This window comes from Salmo trutta, chromosome 16 (assembly GCF_901001165.1).
Source record: "Salmo trutta chromosome 16, fSalTru1.1, whole genome shotgun sequence".
In the NCBI taxonomy this organism is placed as follows: Eukaryota; Metazoa; Chordata; class Actinopteri; order Salmoniformes; family Salmonidae; genus Salmo; species Salmo trutta.
In genome coordinates, this window is record NC_042972.1 from 42,697,677 (window position 1) to 42,715,351 (window position 17,675).

The 17,675-nt window shown below is 42.5% G+C and overlaps 1 protein-coding gene across 2 annotated transcripts in view; it reads right to left on the reverse strand.

The window, feature by feature from the left end:
* LOC115150777 (succinate--CoA ligase [GDP-forming] subunit beta, mitochondrial) overlaps positions 1-17,675 on the reverse strand; it is a 124,695-nt gene that overhangs the window by 3,258 nt on the left and 103,762 nt on the right. The window contains exons 10-11 of one of the 2 annotated variants that reach the window (XM_029694445.1): positions 12,210-12,330; positions 11,532-11,577 (exon numbers count right to left, since the gene is read on the reverse strand). In XM_029694445.1, coding sequence (XP_029550305.1) covers positions 11,532-11,577; positions 12,210-12,330 — 167 coding nt within the window. The remainder of the gene's footprint in view (positions 1-11,531; positions 11,578-12,209; positions 12,331-17,675) is intronic. The other variant, XM_029694446.1, reaches the window with a different exon arrangement.

A 17,675-nucleotide genomic window follows, 5' to 3' on the forward strand; every position in this document is an offset into this window, starting at 1 on the left:
TACAATTCTAGTTACTCAGAGCCTATAGTTCCTTCCCTAAGTTTGCATGTTCGAGTGTCTGAGAGAGTGCGTGATAAAGGGAGAAGCGAGTGAGACTTTATATTTGTGGTAATGAGCATGTGACAGGCATGCTGGTGTATCTGTGAGTGTGTGTGAGTGTGTGTGTTGGTCTGTAGCTAGATGGCAGTAGATGGTTCTATTTAAGCTATAATGACATTGTCAGGACTGACGGAGCCATTTCACCTCTGCAGGACCACTAGTACTCTTTTAATTACATTGGAAAATGGCTATATCCCCCTAGTATCCCTTTATGGAGAGACTGGCCTCCATGCTCAGACAGACAGACAGGCAGCAACATAACGGCTGTGTAAATCAATAGCAATGGAATGGCCTGAAGGGAATAATCACATTTTCACTAGACCCTGTGGTGAGTATAAGGGGAATTTTATTAACACACACAGACACATGACACAAACACTGAGGTCAGAGTCTCAAGGAGTACGCAGTAGTTCCTCATCGAGCACCTTAAATTTAGTGTGTGTGTTTGTGTGTATATTCGTTACAGCTTTATTCTAAAATGGATGAAATGTTTTTTTCCCCTCACCATCTACACAAAATAGCCCATATTGACAAAGCAACAACATTTTAGCAAACATTTTAAACTGAAATATCACAATTGCACACCCTTTACTTAGTACTTTATTGAAGCACCTTTGGCAGCGATTACAGCCTCGAGCCTTCTTGGGTATGACGCTACAAGCTTGGCACACCTGTATTTGTGGAGTTTCTCCCATTCTTATCTGCAGATACTCTCAAGCTCTGTTAGGTTGGATGGGGAGCATCGCTGCACAGCTATTGTCAGGTCTCTCCAGAGATGTTTGATCGGGTTCAAGTCCGGGCTCTGGCTGGGTCACTCAAGGACATTCAGAGACTCAACCCGCCGTCACTCCTGTGTGGTCTTGGCTGTGTGCTTAGGGTCATTGTTGGGGCTCCCAAGTGGCGCAGCGGTCTAAGGCACTGCATCTCAATGCTAGAGGCATCACTACAGACCCTGGTTCGATTCCAGGCTGTATCACAACCGGCCGTGATTGGGAGTCCCATAAGGCAGCGCACAATTGGCCCAGCGTCGTTAGGGTTTGTCCGGGCAGGACAAATTTGTTCTTAACCTGTCAAGGTATAGGGGGCAGTATTTTCGATTTCGGATGAAAAGCGTGCCCAGAGTAAACGTCCTAATACTCGGGCCCAGAGTCAAATATTTGCATATTATTAGTAGATTTGGATAGAAAACACTCGGAAGTTTCTAAAACTGTTTGAATGGTGTCTGTGAGTATAACAGAACTCATATGGCAGGCAAGAACCTGAGAAAAAGTTTTTTCAAGTCCTTGCCAATAGAACACACAGTGAGTTAGGGTTCATTTTGCACTTCCTAAGGCTTCCACTAGATGTCAACAATCTTTAGAAAGTTGTTTGAGACGTCTATGATGAACAAGAGACCGAACAAGAAGGCTGGGAAGTTGGTGACCGAGGGAAGGACATCAGTTCATTGGCGCGCGCGCATTCACGTGAGGAGGTAGCTCTGTTCCAAAACGTTTTTCAAGACACTGGAATGGTCCGGTTGGAATATTACTGATTTCACGTTCTAAAGGCCCTAAAGGTTGATGCTTTTGTCATGACGTTGGCCTGTGGGTAAGGTTTATGACCCCCCCCATAAATACCTTTCTCCCTTCCCCTCTCTTACTGACCCTACTGAAGGACTGCTGTCCTGTTAAATATAGAGAGTCTGGGAACATCAAACAAATGGGGAAAGGAACCATATTTTGGTAATAAAACCAGTTGGAAATATGCTTGATAACGTAATGAGTATGGAGGTCAGTTCATTGTTATCTGGGACATTATGATTGATGACAGGACGACATAAACTGTACCTGAGAAAGTATACACCCTCTAGTTATCAGAGTCACATGGAATTGTTATGCAATTTAAATGTTTGATATTGAAATTGTTTGTTAGGAGATTAAATGTAATTTTAGCTTCCAAATGAGAGAATTGGGTTTTCATAAGGAAAGTGCCCTGCTCAATCAGTGGCCCAACCCTGTGAAGAGACAGGGGTTATAAACGATGAAACACCTCCTTCCCCCCTCTCCACTATATAAGCCTTTGACGAAAAGATAACCGGTAGTTCCAGTACGGGAGGTCTGCAGCCTCTACGTTAGAAGGACACACATGACAAGTACAGAACTAAGCCAACCTCGGCGTGAGCTTTGATGGCGAATGGTATGAACTTTGAGCTTATTCACTACAGAAGTGATACTTCCTAGCCGCTGTAGACGTGGGCTAGGAAAGGACGGACGACGGATCCAGTCTAACAGACGGACGAAGATACCACCACGTATCCAATTTACCACCAGAGACATTCTTCCGAGTAACAGGAAGATCTGTTGGCCAACCCGGCCAGCATCTACGACCAATCTACCGAAGCGCAGCTCAGAGTAAATATTTATTGCATTTTCCTTTTCCAAATGGGCGGTAATTTAGAATGCATAAGATAATGTATTTACGAGAGCATAGCTGCTGTTTCTTTGTTCCTAAATCTTCCCGCTCTTTCATTCAAGCCCAACCCCCTTTCCTTTGTGTAACCAGCCATCATGTATGACATCATTTGTATTCGGTGTATTTGTTATTCTGAGTGATTAGTTTAGGTATTTAGTAAATAAATAATTAAACCCAATTTTGTATTGCTGATTCAACTTGTTAGCCAGGGTTCGTGAAGATAACCAAGAATTTACAACTTTCATTATGAGACTGAAAATAAGATAAGGGTTAATATTGACTGCTATCGATGTAAAATATTACTAAGTATTTTAAGAGTTTATTCGGAAGATAACAGCTCTATAAACGTTCTTCCGTGGTGCCCCGACTTTCTAGTTAATTACATTTACATGATTAGCTTAATCAGGTAATATTAATTACAGAGAAATCATTTTATAAGTTAGCATGTCATATCACTTAATCCGGCATAGCCAAAGACACGACACTTTACAACGTTTGAACGAACGTAAACAGAACTTTTTTTGACTTTTCGTCGTGACATTTTCCTCGCGCGTCCTACATTTTGAGTAGCTTACTGAACGTGCAAACAACATGGAGTTATTTGGACATAAATTATGAACTTTATCGAACAAAACAACATTTATTGTGGACCTGGGATTCCTGGAAGTGCTATCTGATGAAGATTATTAAAAGTAAGTGAATATTTCTAATGCTATTTATGCATTTAGATGACTCCAAAATGGCGGGTATCTGTAATTGCCTGATGTATTTTTCTGAGCGCAGTACTCAGATTATTGCAAAGTGTGCTTTCCCAGTAAGGTTATTTTGAAATCTGTCAATGCGATTGCATTCAGGAGATGTTAATCTATAATTCTTTGAATAACAGTTTAATATTTTATCAACGTTTATGATGAGTATTTTTGTACATTTTAGTGCTGATTCACCGGGGGTTTGGGGGAAATACATTTTCTGAACGTCATGCGCCAATGTAAAATGCTGTTTTTAGATATAAATATGAACTTGATAGAACAAAAAATGCATGTAATGTCTAACATAATGTCCTAGGAGTGTCATCTGATGAAGATTGTCAAAGGTTAGTGCATAATTTTAGCTGGTTTTCTGCTTTTGGTGACGCTTGTTCTTGCATTGAAAATGGCTGTGTGTAATTTTTTGTCTATGTACTGTCCTAACATAATCTAACTTTATGCTTTCGCCGTAAAGTATTTTTGAAATCGGACAACGTGGTTGGATTAAAGAGATGTTTATCTATAAAATGGTGTACAATAGTTGTATGTTTGAGAAATTTGAGTAATGACATTTTGTTGTTTTCGAATTTGGCGCTATGATTTTTCACTGGCTGCACGGTGGGTGGGACGCTAGCGTCCCACTAGCCTCAAAAAGTTAACTGACTTGCCTAGCAGGCTGTCATGTGCCTTTTACTGAGGAGTGGCTTCCGTCTGGCCATTCTACCATAAAGGCCTTATAAAGGCCTGCTGTAGAGATGGTTGTCCTTCTGGAAGGTTCTCCCATCTCCACAGAGGAACTCTGGAGCTCTGTCAGAGTGACCATCGGGTTCTTCGTCACCTCCCTGACCAAGGCTCTTCTCCCCTGATTGCTCAGTTTGGCCGGGCGGCCAGCTCGATGAAGAGTCTTGGTGGTTCCAAACTTCTTCCATTTAAGGATTATGGAGGCCACTGTATTTTTTATTTTACCTTTATTTAACTAGGCAAGTCGGTTAAGAGCAAATTCTTATTTTCAATGACAGCCTAGGAACAGTTGTGTTAACTGCCTTGTTCAGGGGCAGATTTTTACCTTGTCAGCTCGGGAATTCGATCTTGCAACCTTTCGGTTACTAGTCCAACGCTCTAACCACTAGGCTACCTGGGGACCTTCAATGCTGCAGAAATGTTTTGGTACCCTTACCCAGATCTGTACCTTGACACAAAGCTCTGACAATTCCTTCGACCTCATGGCTTGGTTTTTGCTCTGACATGCACTGTCAACTGTGGGACCTTATATAGACAGGTGTGTGCCTTTCCAAATCATGTCCAATCAATTGAATTTACCACATGTGGACTCCAATCAAGTTGTAGAAACATCTCAAGGATGATCAATGGAACAGGATGCACCTGAACTCAATTTCGAGTCTCATAGCCAAGGGTCTGAATACTTATGTAAATAAGGTATTTCTGTTTTTTATTTTTAACCAATTTGCAAAAATGCCAAAAAATAAACACTTTTCGCTTTCTCATTATGGGGGTATTGTATGTGGATTGATTAAGGGAATACTTTCAGAATGCCCTGTACATCAGGTATGGCTACCTGAATTGGTGAGCTTGACAACCATGCAATCAGCAGTGTCCATCAATAAACTAAATGACCAATTAATGAAAGCCTGTCCATTCATACAACAACCTAACTCCACAGCTCGTGGCACTCAGCCCTCAATAGAGAATTCAGAAAACAGCCAACCCCCACCTGTGCCAAAAGGAGGCAGGCAGAGAAAAGGCTTGCCAATTAAAAGTGATGGAGTTAATCCTGGCTGATTCTGTTGAAGAGCTGCCTGCCATTATAGGGTCTGTGGTCAGCGTAGCTAGCTTAGCTGATTGGTTAGAGTCAATCCCTCTCTTTGATGCCCCTGCTGTAATGACCACAGCTAAACCAAAGATTAAAACCCATCAGGGCTCTGTTTCTACCCAATGGTCATCATGACCTTCTGAGCCAGTCCCCAATTTGAGAGCCAGGGGCCGTTTGTTGCACGTTTGTGAAGAGTGAAACCGCCAATTAAATGTTCTATTTTTGTGTCTTCCAGGAAAACATATTGGCAGAGTGTACACGAAAAACACATGTATGTGTGTGTGGTCAAAGCAGTATTCCTTCCTCCATTCAGGGAATTCAACCCCATCTATGGATTTTAAAGGGGAACTGCCCCCTAGAACCAACTTATCTGGTTATAACGGCCTATGTGTCATTGATGAGACAGAAATTTAATTGCTGTATCAGAATTGACTACAGTGTAAAATAATTTTGGTCATAAAGTCAGTCTCGTCCAAAACGAGATCTGGAATTGAGTGCGTCATGACGGGTATTGATGGGTTGGGTATAAATTACATACATGCCCACTTTTTGCCCACATACAACTGCCCAGAGACAACAAGGTGTTGTCCGGCCCAACTGACATGTGTTGTGGACATGTTGTCAAGTCTGCAACGCATGCACACTTGCTCGGCATAGGAATGAAAATGGGCTTCCATGAAGTTGGTGCAAACTTCTAAAACATTCAACAATATTGCGCAAGATGGCAAGGAATGGATTACATACAACAAACGTACAACATGATAGCTGTGACTGGTGTGTGGTGATTAACTAGCTAGCTATGATACTGTAATGTAATGCATATAGCCTCTCCCTAATGTGCAATATGATGTAATGTCATAGAAAGGAAGATTTGCCTAGCTAACATTGCACCTGACGATAAGGTTTGATAGGATGTAACATTAGCCAGCTTGCTATCAATACTGTTTAAACTCAAACTTGCTAGCTCAGAAGATCCCTGCTAATTAACGTTAGTTATGCAAGTTAGGTAGCTAGCTAATTTTATGAGAACAGGCATGTTGTTAGAGTTAGCACATGCTCTCGATAACTCAGGCCTTGGTGGTATTCTGCCTTTACTGTAATGGAACTTGGAGTCATGATCAAAGGCTAGGTTAGGATTAGCTAGCTAGCATTCGGGGGCTTTGTCTGCTACAAGTGCAACATGCCTGTTCTCATAAAAGTCTATTGTGTATATTGTTGGGCAAAATAAATAAATGAAGGACGGTACTTGTCTAGTCTGAGTACCAGTATGTATCTGCAACGTAATGTTACACAGCTGGTTGCATAGTAACGGCGTGAGCGTCACGGCCTGAATCTAGTCTGTATTAGTTTATTAGTATAATTACTTCCAAACTAGAGATATACGTTTATTGAGTAATGATATTTAATTTAATTCACAGGCTACTTCCAAAACCTGGTGGATTTGTTGTTCAGCAGTGTTGTGGAAACCCCCCTACTATATCAGGCAGTACGTGACCAGGCACCAGTCCCATTTCAGGTTGGTCGCATTTGATCTGGTCATAGGTAAGAATACTATCACTTGTCTGTCCTGGAATTCACCTTACAATCATTGACAATGTAATCAGTGCTGTATCAACTCTACCTTGTTTTTCTACAGATGGGGGACAGGAGAGATGGTTTGTCATGGAGACCCCTGACTAAAAGACAGGTTGGTACAGATGTCTGAACTGGGAGAGACCTTGCACTGCACAACAATTACACAAGACACATCTATTACTTTTCATCATCTTTTGTTATTATTGAATTGAATGGTGGGGGGGGGCTGTGTATTCTTCAAACATGGGACACCATACGAAGGGATGACGACTAACACGTACCAACAGACAACATGCTAATTGGTACAGATTCTGAAATCGGCTGTGAATGACAATAGAAAGGGAAAGGGGATACCTAGTCAGCTGTACAACTGAATGCATTCAACTGAAATGTGTCTTCCTCATTTAACCCAACCCGTCTAAATCAGAGAGGTGAGTGGGGCTCTCTTAATGGACAGCCACGACATCGGAGATGAAAGACAAGTGTAATATTTGCACATTGTTATATTATCAGAACACTGCTTCTACAGTATTATGTGAAGGATGGTTTATTCTACATGGAACTGTTACACTTGTAAGTTATCAAAACACTTTGTTTAGAATATCTACATATACTGAGTTCAAAAAATATCAAGGACACCTGCTCTTTCCATGACAAAGACTTACCAGGTGAAGGGGGCAGTATTTTCACGGCCGGATAAAAATCATAGAATATGCATATAATTAGTAGCTTTGGATAGAAAACACTCTAAAGTTTCTAAAACTGTTTGAATGGTGTCTGTGAGTATAACAGAACTCATATGGCAGGCCAAAACCTGAGAAGATTCCATACAGGAAGTGCCCTGTCTGACAATTTGTTGTCCTTCTGTAGCACCTCTATCGAAAATACAGCATCTGTGCGGTAACGTGATATTTTCTAAGGCTTCCATTGGCTCTCAGAAGGTGCCAGAAAGTATAATGGGGTGTCTGCTGTCTCTGGGCGAAGAACAGCAGGAGAATTTGTTAGTGGTCAGCCTGGGAACAGTGAGACTGAGAGGCACGTTCACGAGACTTCAGCCTTTGAATGAATACAACGTCGCCCGGTTGGAATATTATCGCTATTTTACGAGAAAAATAGCATAAAAATTGATTTTAAACACCGTTTGACATGCTTCGAAGTACGGTAATGGAATATTTTGATTTTTTTTGTCACGAAATGCGCTTGCGCGTCACCCTTCGGATAGTGACCTGAACGCACAAACAAAACAGAGCTATTTGAATATAACTATGGATTATTTGGAACCAAAACAACATTTGTTGTTGAAGTATAAGTCCTGGGAGTGCATTCTGACGAAGAACAGCAAAAGTAATCAAATTTTTCTAATAATAATTCTGAGTTTAGTGAGCACCAAACTTGGTGGGTGTCAAATTAGCTAGCCTGTGATGGCCGAGCTATCTACTCAGAACATTGCAAAATGTGCTTTCGCCGAAAAGCTATTTTAAAATCTGACACCGCGATTGCATAAAGGAGTTCTGTATCTATAATTCTTAAAACAATTGTTCTGTTTTTGTGAACGTTTATCATGAGTAATTTAGTAAATTCAGTTTGCGGTGGGTATGCTAGTTCTGAACATCACATGCTAATGTAAAAAGCTGGTTTTTGATATAAATATGAACTTGATTGAACAAAACATGCATGTATTGTATAACATAATGTCATAGGAGTGTCATCTGATGAAGATCATCAAAGGTTAGTGCTGCATTTAGCTGTGGTTTTGGTTTTTGTGACATATATGCTTGCTTTGAAAATGGCTGTGTGATTAATTTTGGCAGGGTACTCTCCTGACATAATCTAATGTTTTGCTTTCTCTGTAAAGCCTTTTTGAAATCAGACAATGTGGTTAGATTAACGAGAGTCTTGTCTTTAAAATGGTGTAAAATAGTCATATGTTTGAGAAATTGAAGTTATAGCATTTTTGAGGTATTTGTATTTCGCGCCACGCTCTACCATTGGATATTGGTGAGGCGCTAGCGGAACGTCTGTCCCTAAAAGGTTTTAAAGAAGGATTTTTAAGCTTTGAGACAATTAAGACATGGATTGTGTATGTGTACCATTCAGAGAGATAAAAAAGTTTAAGTGCCTTTGAACGGGGTATGGTAGTAGGTGCCCAGCCACCGGTTTGTGTCAAAAACGGCAATGCTGCTGGGATTTTCATAAGCAACAGTTTCCCGTGTGTACCAAGAATGGTCCACCATGCAAAGAACATCCAGCCAACTTCATTGAAGTTAACATGGGCCAGCATCCTTGTGGAATGCTTTCGACACCGTGCGTTGACGAATTGAGGCTGTTTCAGGGCAAAAGTGGGGGTACAATTCAATATTAGGAAGGTGTCCTTAATGTTTTGTACATTGTGTAAGTTCAGAAATTGCACTCATCTCATATTACTCCTGGAGGAAATTTGGTCAGTAGCTACAGAGTGGTATGAGAAGAGTGCCATCTTCCTGCATCTCACATCTGGCTGTATTTATTGAACTCTGCTACTGGACCCATGGGTTGAGGCAAACTCTGTCATATCCAGGATGGAGTGTGATGCACTCCACCCCTACTGCCACGTGAATGCACCTGTCCATAACCTGTAATACATTACATAGATAGAAGGCACTTCATCACACACTGGAGACTTGAAGACTGAACCTCACCCAGAGAGCTGTACATGTCAGTGTGTTAGACAGACAGAGAGCTGTACATGTCAGTGTGTTAGACAGACAGAGAGCTGTACATGTCAGTGTGTTGGACAGACAGAGAGCTGTACATGTCAGTGTGTTGGACAGACAGAGAGCTGTACATGTCAGTGTGTTATACAGACAGAGAGCTGTACATGTCAGTGTGTTGGACAGACAGAGAGCTGTACATGTCAGTGTGTTAGACAGACAGAGAGCTGTACATGTCAGTGTGTTAGACAGACAGAGAGCTGTACATGTCAGTGTGTTAGACAGACAGAGAGCTGTACATGTCAGTGTGTTGGACAGACAGAGAGCTGTACATGTCAGTGTGTTAGACAGACAGAGAGCTGTACATGTCAGTGTGTTGGACAGACAGAGAGCTGTACATGTCAGTGTGTTGGACAGACAGAGAGCTGTACATGTCAGTGTGTTAGACAGACAGAGAGCTGTACATGTCAGTGTGTTGGACAGACAGAGAGCTGTACATGTCAGTGTGTTAGACAGACAGAGAGCTGTACATGTCAGTGTGTTAGACAGACAGAGAGCTGTACATGTCAGTGTGTTAGACAGACAGAGAGCTGTACATGTCAGTGTGTTAGACAGACAGAGAGCTGTACATGTCAGTGTGTTGGACAGACAGAGAGCTGTACATGTCAGTGTGTTGGACAGACAGAGAGCTGTACATGTCAGTGTGTTGGACAGACAGAGAGCTGTACATGTCAGTGTGTTAGACAGACAGAGAGCTGTACATGTCAGTGTGTTAGACAGACAGAGAGCTGTACATGTCAGTGTGTTAGACAGACAGAGAGCTGTACATGTCAGTGTGTTAGACAGACAGAGAGCTGTACATGTCAGTGTGTTAGACAGACAGAGAGCTGTACATGTCAGTGTGTTGGACAGACAGAGAGCTGTACATGTCAGTGTGTTAGACAGACAGAGAGCTGTACATGTCAGTGTGTTAGACAGACAGAGAGCTGTACATGTCAGTGTGTTAGACAGACAGAGAGCTGTACATGTCAGTGTGTTGGACAGACAGAGAGCTGTACATGTCAGTGTGTTGGACAGACAGAGAGCTGTACATGTCAGTGTGTTAGACAGCCAAATCCTTAAAATAGACCATAGAAATAGAATGAAATGTCATGCTAATTATTGGACAGCTGAAGTTCTACCAAAGGTGTGTATGCTCCTTGTTCTATCTGTGGTTGTACTCTACACACAATTTATTTTCATTTGCTAGGTAAAGTGCAGGCATACAGTCTATAAGCAAATCAATATGATAGCCTATTCACAGCAAACACAATCACATATTTTTTGTTGATAAATGTATCCATACTCAAGCTTTGCGATAACATTTGTACAATGTTCACATGTAACTTACACCTGTAGGGATATTCATTCTGGCATTTGTCCCCGGGAAAGATCTAACAGAGGTCAAAAGCAGAGACGAGACAAAACTAGCCAGTTATAGAATATTGTGTTGATAGCTGAGCTGACTGAAGACAGTCCATGCTAAATATCAGCTAGCTAGCTAGATAGATATACTAGCCAGCTGTAGCTATCCCCAAGCTATGCTAACTAGCTGCTGTCAGGTTGGCTAAACAAAGTCAGCGCAGGCTTTAGACTACACATATAGTAGAACTGAATTAGCAGATCATCTTGAGATGGAGAGTCAGTCAGGAGGGGAGAAGTTCTCAACTTCAAAACCTCTCTCCTTAGCAGAGCTAGCTTAGCTTACCTTATTGTTACTAAGTTACTCACTACTGCCGTTGTTTGCTTGTTGTAATTGAATGGCAAAGACACACCCAAGAAACACCCATATTAAACCCAAAAGACAACTTTCGTTTGAGCTTCAGTAATGGCTGCTGCACTTCTTACTTAGCACTGGAAGAAACACGCGGATTAGGAGAGTGCAGTTTACCTTTAACACAATAACTTGCCTCTTAGCACTGTGTCCAAACAAAAGGAAGCTGGGTGTGTATAGTAACTGCCACTATTTACTAGACTTTCCACCAAAACAAAAGGTAACCTGTATTTGTTTACATTTTAGCATGGCCAATACGTACACAGTTGGTCCTTTCCTCATTTTCAAAGAATGCTAAACTGCCCATACAGTATTTGTAGACTTACCTTATTGTAACTGGCCTGGTTGTGTCCCAGAAACAGTAGTGCTGACCTAAAAAGTGTGGGGATGTGAGAGACAAATGGAGTGCTGTGAGCTAATGGAGAGAGTCCCCTGCTCTTTCTCTGGACAAAGCCAGTCAGCTGTTTCCTGCCAATTATCCTAATGACCAGCTGGGTCCCGCTGCCGCGCCCAGGTGTCATGGCGACACACCGTAACGCGCGGCAATGCTGCCTTATTAGCATACGCAGGTGAGAGGTGACCCAATCAACGCCGTCTCCATTGTTATTCTGGTCGTCGTCGCTAACAAGCTCTGCTGAACGTGACACACGTGATAAATGGATTGTCTTCCTCACCAGTAAGCGGACCACACTGGACTGTCATATGAGAAAGAGGTCGTTCTAAAATAACTTACTTAAAACGGGAGTAGCTTATTGCACCGAATTCAAGAATAAGATGAGAGAATGAGACCCGTGTGAAATAACACAGACAGTTCATAGAAAGTGCTAAGGTGCAAGAAATGCAGGAAGTGATGCATGTGACACAAGAGTGGAGTAGAGGTCTGGAGTAGTGAAATATGGAGTTGAGTACAGATAGATCACGTGAGTGGTAGTGTGTAGAACAGTCAAACAGTGCGTAGGTAGGGTGTAGAGTTGTGGTTGTCGCACCACCTGTACTGTACCCACCTTCCAGCCTGACAACCAGAGGCACTTTGAGCTCCAGCTCACGGCAAGCCTTGGTGATACCGTTGGCAATGATGGCACAGTTGACGATGCCCCCGAAGATGTTCACCAGAATGGCTTCCACCTGTGGCACAGAGAACAGGAAATGGTTTTAATATAGTCCTAAAGGAGGGAACATTCAGATTTATACAGTACTATACTGTTATTCTAAACTGTACAGACCCCAATAATCAGTATTGCACATATTGATGTACCAAAAATGTATACAGTAATGTGAAAGGGCGCATAAAGAATAAAAGAGTACAACTCAGGACAGACTGTGTGATGTCTGGTGAGGCAGGGTGATTACACTAACACATAACACTGTAATTACCCTGGGCAGTTGTGTGGAAAGTTGAGTGTGAGTAGACAGGATTAATCCTGCATGTTTGTTTATAATCTCTGCTAATCTGTAAATGCTGCCGAGTGTGAACGGTGTGTGTGTATGTGTGTGTGTGTGTGTGAGCGAGCGAGAGAGAGAAAGAACGAGAGCGGTGTGTGAGAACCGTGTGTGTGTGTGTGTGTGTGTGTGTGTGTGTGTGTGGTAATGATGTTTACGCACAGAGAAACAGGATCAGGGGAGTGTAGAGAGATATTAGGGATGCCCATGATACTTCATACAATAGACTGCACTAAGGGCAACAGGCCTTTCAATCTCTTAGGGCCACATCGCTGAAATCTAGAGATCTGCGTGTATCATAGTGACCGCTCTTATGAGTGTAACGTGAAGACTGACGAAGAATTCCATTGTCGTTTGTTGAGTGTGTTATTCATGCATTAAGGCAGTGAACATTGCATCTTCGCCATTGTATATGTCCTCTTTGAGGACACACTACGACACTGTACGTGTGTGCGTGTCAGACAGCCATATTAATGTGGAGCAGCTGTCATTCTCCAAGGAGAAGCAGTCCTCAGGTGGCTGTGTTGTTCATTACTGTCATCTGTGACTGATACCACACTATTAGAGACACAGCGCCATCACCAATAACACACGGACAGCCCTGTCACAAAGACACGCGCACACGCACGCACGCACGAACACACGCACACACACACACACACACACACAACACACACACACCATATTGGTTCTCCAGAGAACATTCAGTCTACAGTGAGTGAGAGGCAGAGTGAGTGAGAGAGCTGGTGTGAGAAAGACAGCTTCATTGGTTATATAAAACAGTTCCATTGTCTGCCTTACATCCTGCTAGGTTACATCTGAAGCAGGGCCTGAGTGTTCCTTTCTAAAGGTTCATGTTACCTCCACAGCCTGGGGGTGTGAGTGTGTGTTCCCCTTGGCCCTGGGTAGCTCTCGCCCCAGGCACAGACTAGTTTAATCCCGGCACTGCTTCTGCCCAGTTACAGCATTACATTCAGACAGAAATTACAGAGAAGGAGGGAGAGAGAGAGAGAGACAGAGGAGATAGCACTAGAAAGGAAGAGATACAGCAAGCTAGGGAGAGAAAGAGAGTGTGAGAGAGAGAGACAGACAGTGGGGACACTGTGGCTTCTGGTGGGTGAGATCTGTCAATACTCCAGGCTCTGCTGAACCTTAGCCCTGCCATTGATCGTTCCCTGTAGATCCTTAGATGATCTAGCTATACTCTGAGGACACCACATTGGGAAGGGTATATCTATGCATCAACATACATATTACACTCGTATAACCTTATAAAATGCCACTCAAGCAAGCCTAATCAATGCCCATGATCTGACTTGTGGACCACTCTGGTGGCTCCCCAGTGTGGTTTATAGTAACAACACTTGTGGACAATACACCTCAATAGAAATCCTGTTCAGTAAGACAAGCACATCTCACATAATCTTACCTTCACTCTGTGGTTTTGTCGGTTTCTGGCAACACACAGAGCGATTGAAGTTTCCCATGAACGCTACGGGCTGATTGACAGGCCACAACTCAGGGTTGCTTGGGTAACGATCCAGCGACAAACTGGTGAATGTCCTGCTATTCAGTCTCCTCACCACTGGGGGGCAATAGAGATCAAGACGCTGGTTCTGGAGCCCAGTCCAACAAACCCTATTCTGTTGCTATCAGCAGTACACTTCTCAATCCCGGCTCTATTGAGTAGCACCATATTTTTACCATTCATGCGTCTCTTTATGACATCTACGTATATTACATGATACATCAGACATGATTTATGTATGCTAGCATGCAAGTAAAAGCATTTTATATAATTATTTTATGGCTTTACCTCAGTGGAGTTTCGTAATTCAAAAATACGGGAAAGACTCCCAGCCCCCCAACCCATGTAAAGGGGATACATTTTTGCAACACTGTCTTTTTTACAGTTGCAACAGAAAGATTTGAGACGTTAGGCTAAGTGGCTGCTTTGCATGATGTATTGTTGTCTCTACCTTCTTGCCGCTCTCTGTGCCCAAAAATGTTTGTGCCCTGTTTTGTGTTGCTACCATGTTGTGCTGCTGCCATGCTGTCGTTGTCTTATGACTCTCTTTATGTAGTATTGTGTTGTCTCTCTTTTTGTGATGTGTTTAATCCTACATTTTTATTACATTTATTTGTATTTTTATTCCCAGCCCCCATCCCCGCAGGAGGCATTTTGCCTTTTGTTATGCTGTCATTGTAAATAAGAATTTGTTCGTAACTGACTTGCCTAGTTAAATAAAGGTTAAATAAAAAAATAAAGTATTATCACAAGCTTGATTCCAATGTTGAGATTGCAAACCAAAAAATCTATTGTTCGGCTACACACAGAACATCTCAGGACCCCGAGCGTGGGCTAAAGAAACTGTAAAACCACTGTCGTACTGAGAGTGAAGTAACAATGAAACACAAATCCAGAACACTGTGACTCCCTCAGATACTAACCACAGAGGTAGAATAGAAAGCTGAAAAGCAATGCTGTGGGTTACAGAGTCGATACACTAGGTAGGCGATACACTAGGTAAGCACACATGGCCACCTGCAGTCACACAGCACCACCATGAGCACTTAAAAGTCTAAAACACACAGCTAAGCTCCTGGTATCCTCCGTGTTCATGAACTGGATGAAGATAATACAATACCACATTCAGAAAGCTCTTTTGCTAACATGTTTATTCACATCAAGCTTCAATGAGCTTCATACTGCGAGGGGGTAACGTGACATATCCACCACCAATGATGTGTTGCACCTGGGTGATGCACGACAGCCATTTTGCACCTGAATGTGTACTGGCCAGGCCTACAGTCGTGGCCAAAAGTTTTGAGAATGACACAAATATAAATTTTCACTAAGTCTGCTGCCTCATCTGGTATGATGGCAATTTGCATATACTCCAGAATGTTATGAAGAGTGATCAGACGAATTGCAATTTATTGCAAAGTCCCTCTTTGCCATGCAAATGAACTGAATCCCCCAAAAAACATTTCCACTGCATTTCAGCCCTGCCACAAAAGGACCAGCTGACATCATGTCAGTGACTCTCTCGTTAACACAGGTGTGAGTGTTGACGAGGACAAGGCTGGAGATCACTCTGGCATGCTGATTGAGTTTGAATAACAGACTGGAAGCTTCAAAAGCAGGGTTGTGCATGGAATCATTGTTCTTCCTTTGTCAACCATGGTTACCTGCAAGGAAACACGTGCCGTCATCATTGCTTCGCACAAAAAGGGCTTCACAGGCAAGGATATTGCTGTCAGTAAGATTGCACCTAAATCAACCATTTATCGGATCATCAAGAACTTCAAGGAGAGCGGTTCAATTGTTGTGAAGAAGGCTTCAGGGCGCTGAAGAAAGTCCAGCAAGTGCCAGGACCGTCTCCTAAAGTTGATTCAGCTGCGGGATCGGGGCACCACCAGTACAGAGCTTGCTCAGGAATGGCAGCAGGCAGGTGTGAGTGCATCTCCAGAACCACAGAGCATCGCCACCGTAGACCTGGGACTTTAAATGTCACACTGATTAATGGCAGAAGTGAATTGGAGTAAAGTTAGGGTCAATCCCTTTAGTTCAATTGCTTTCAATCAAAAGTCAATTTTAAATGTGATCCAGCCGATTCCAGCGCAGACTCAAACTCTGACCATCACACTAAAGATCAATTCAAATCCACTCTGACGCAATTCAAAACCTCCCAGACCTCTAAGATCAGAGTACATTGTACTATTCTCTGAATACCCCTATGATACAGGAGCCACTTTGGAAACATTATCATTTGAGTTACGATAAACATATGCTATTTCTTGATTCGGTGCAGAGCAGAAAGGAATAAAGTATATTATACCAGGATCCTTTGAGAACCTTTGTGCCTTTACCGTATGAGGAGTACTTTCTGGTCCAGTGAATGATTAAACATAACAGGATCATCCCTGTCAAGGCAATACCCTGTCAAGGCTCTTTCACAACTGGGAAAGGGCTTCACTGGAGAAACAGTCTTTTCAGACTCTATTATCCAGGCCTGCTAACTGCATTTAAGACATGAAAAGTAACCTGGAAGATTCTACACTGACAGAGGAACTGGCATTTCCCCAGAGTGTCAATGCATTTTATAAAACACATTTATATGTATATATGTTCAACACACAGAGGATGAATGTCATGATTACCATCCCTGACAGGTGATACTAGTAAACACACAACATTATAACCCCACAAGTCAAAATTCTACCAGTTTGATACCTACAAAATGGACATGAGAAGAAACCATACTATTCTCCCCTATAGAGTCAACACCTAAAAACATATTTCCAACCGTTCATTTTAACTAACTAGCATTGTATTTTCTCTGGCTGCTGCAGGGATCCCTGTGGTGAGTGTGTACTGCTGAATTATCACTCTGACACACATTTAGCATTATGCTTCACACTAACAGCAGACTACTACTGTTGACCACTGCTAATCTGTCAGAGGAAACACATCTCTCCCTTTGTTACAACCTAGCAAATTGTGCAGAAATGTTTGGAAATCCTTGGTCTCTCTGTGGCCTATTAAGGGCATTGTTCTGCTTTATCTGGTGACAGCAGCCTGTTTATGCCTACTCCTCCACTGTGCTGCAGTGCCCAGGCTAGGGGTTAAAGGTTAATATGCAGCCTTTCCAAATGAAGACAGGGCCTATAGGCACTAATCATCCATCTTCAAATGAGCAGTTTTCTGTTGTGGGATGGGGCCCAATTCTATTTAGGTCCCCACGTCCTCCCACAGGACACACCCCTTTAGTGTTAACAGAGCCAATTCGGATAGGTTCTGATAGGTGAGCACAACAATTTGGAAGCTCCACTACCCCTATTCCTCCAATAGGCTAAGACATCACCATATAAAGCAGAAATGGCAGTCCCAGTTCTACCCAAAAACACAGATTGAACCCACCTCCCAAAATTACTGTCACTTCTGAGGTCACAACACATACATGGTCAGGCATACAACACGCATACACAGCCTGCATATTAAATGGAATATGTACGTGTGTGTTTAG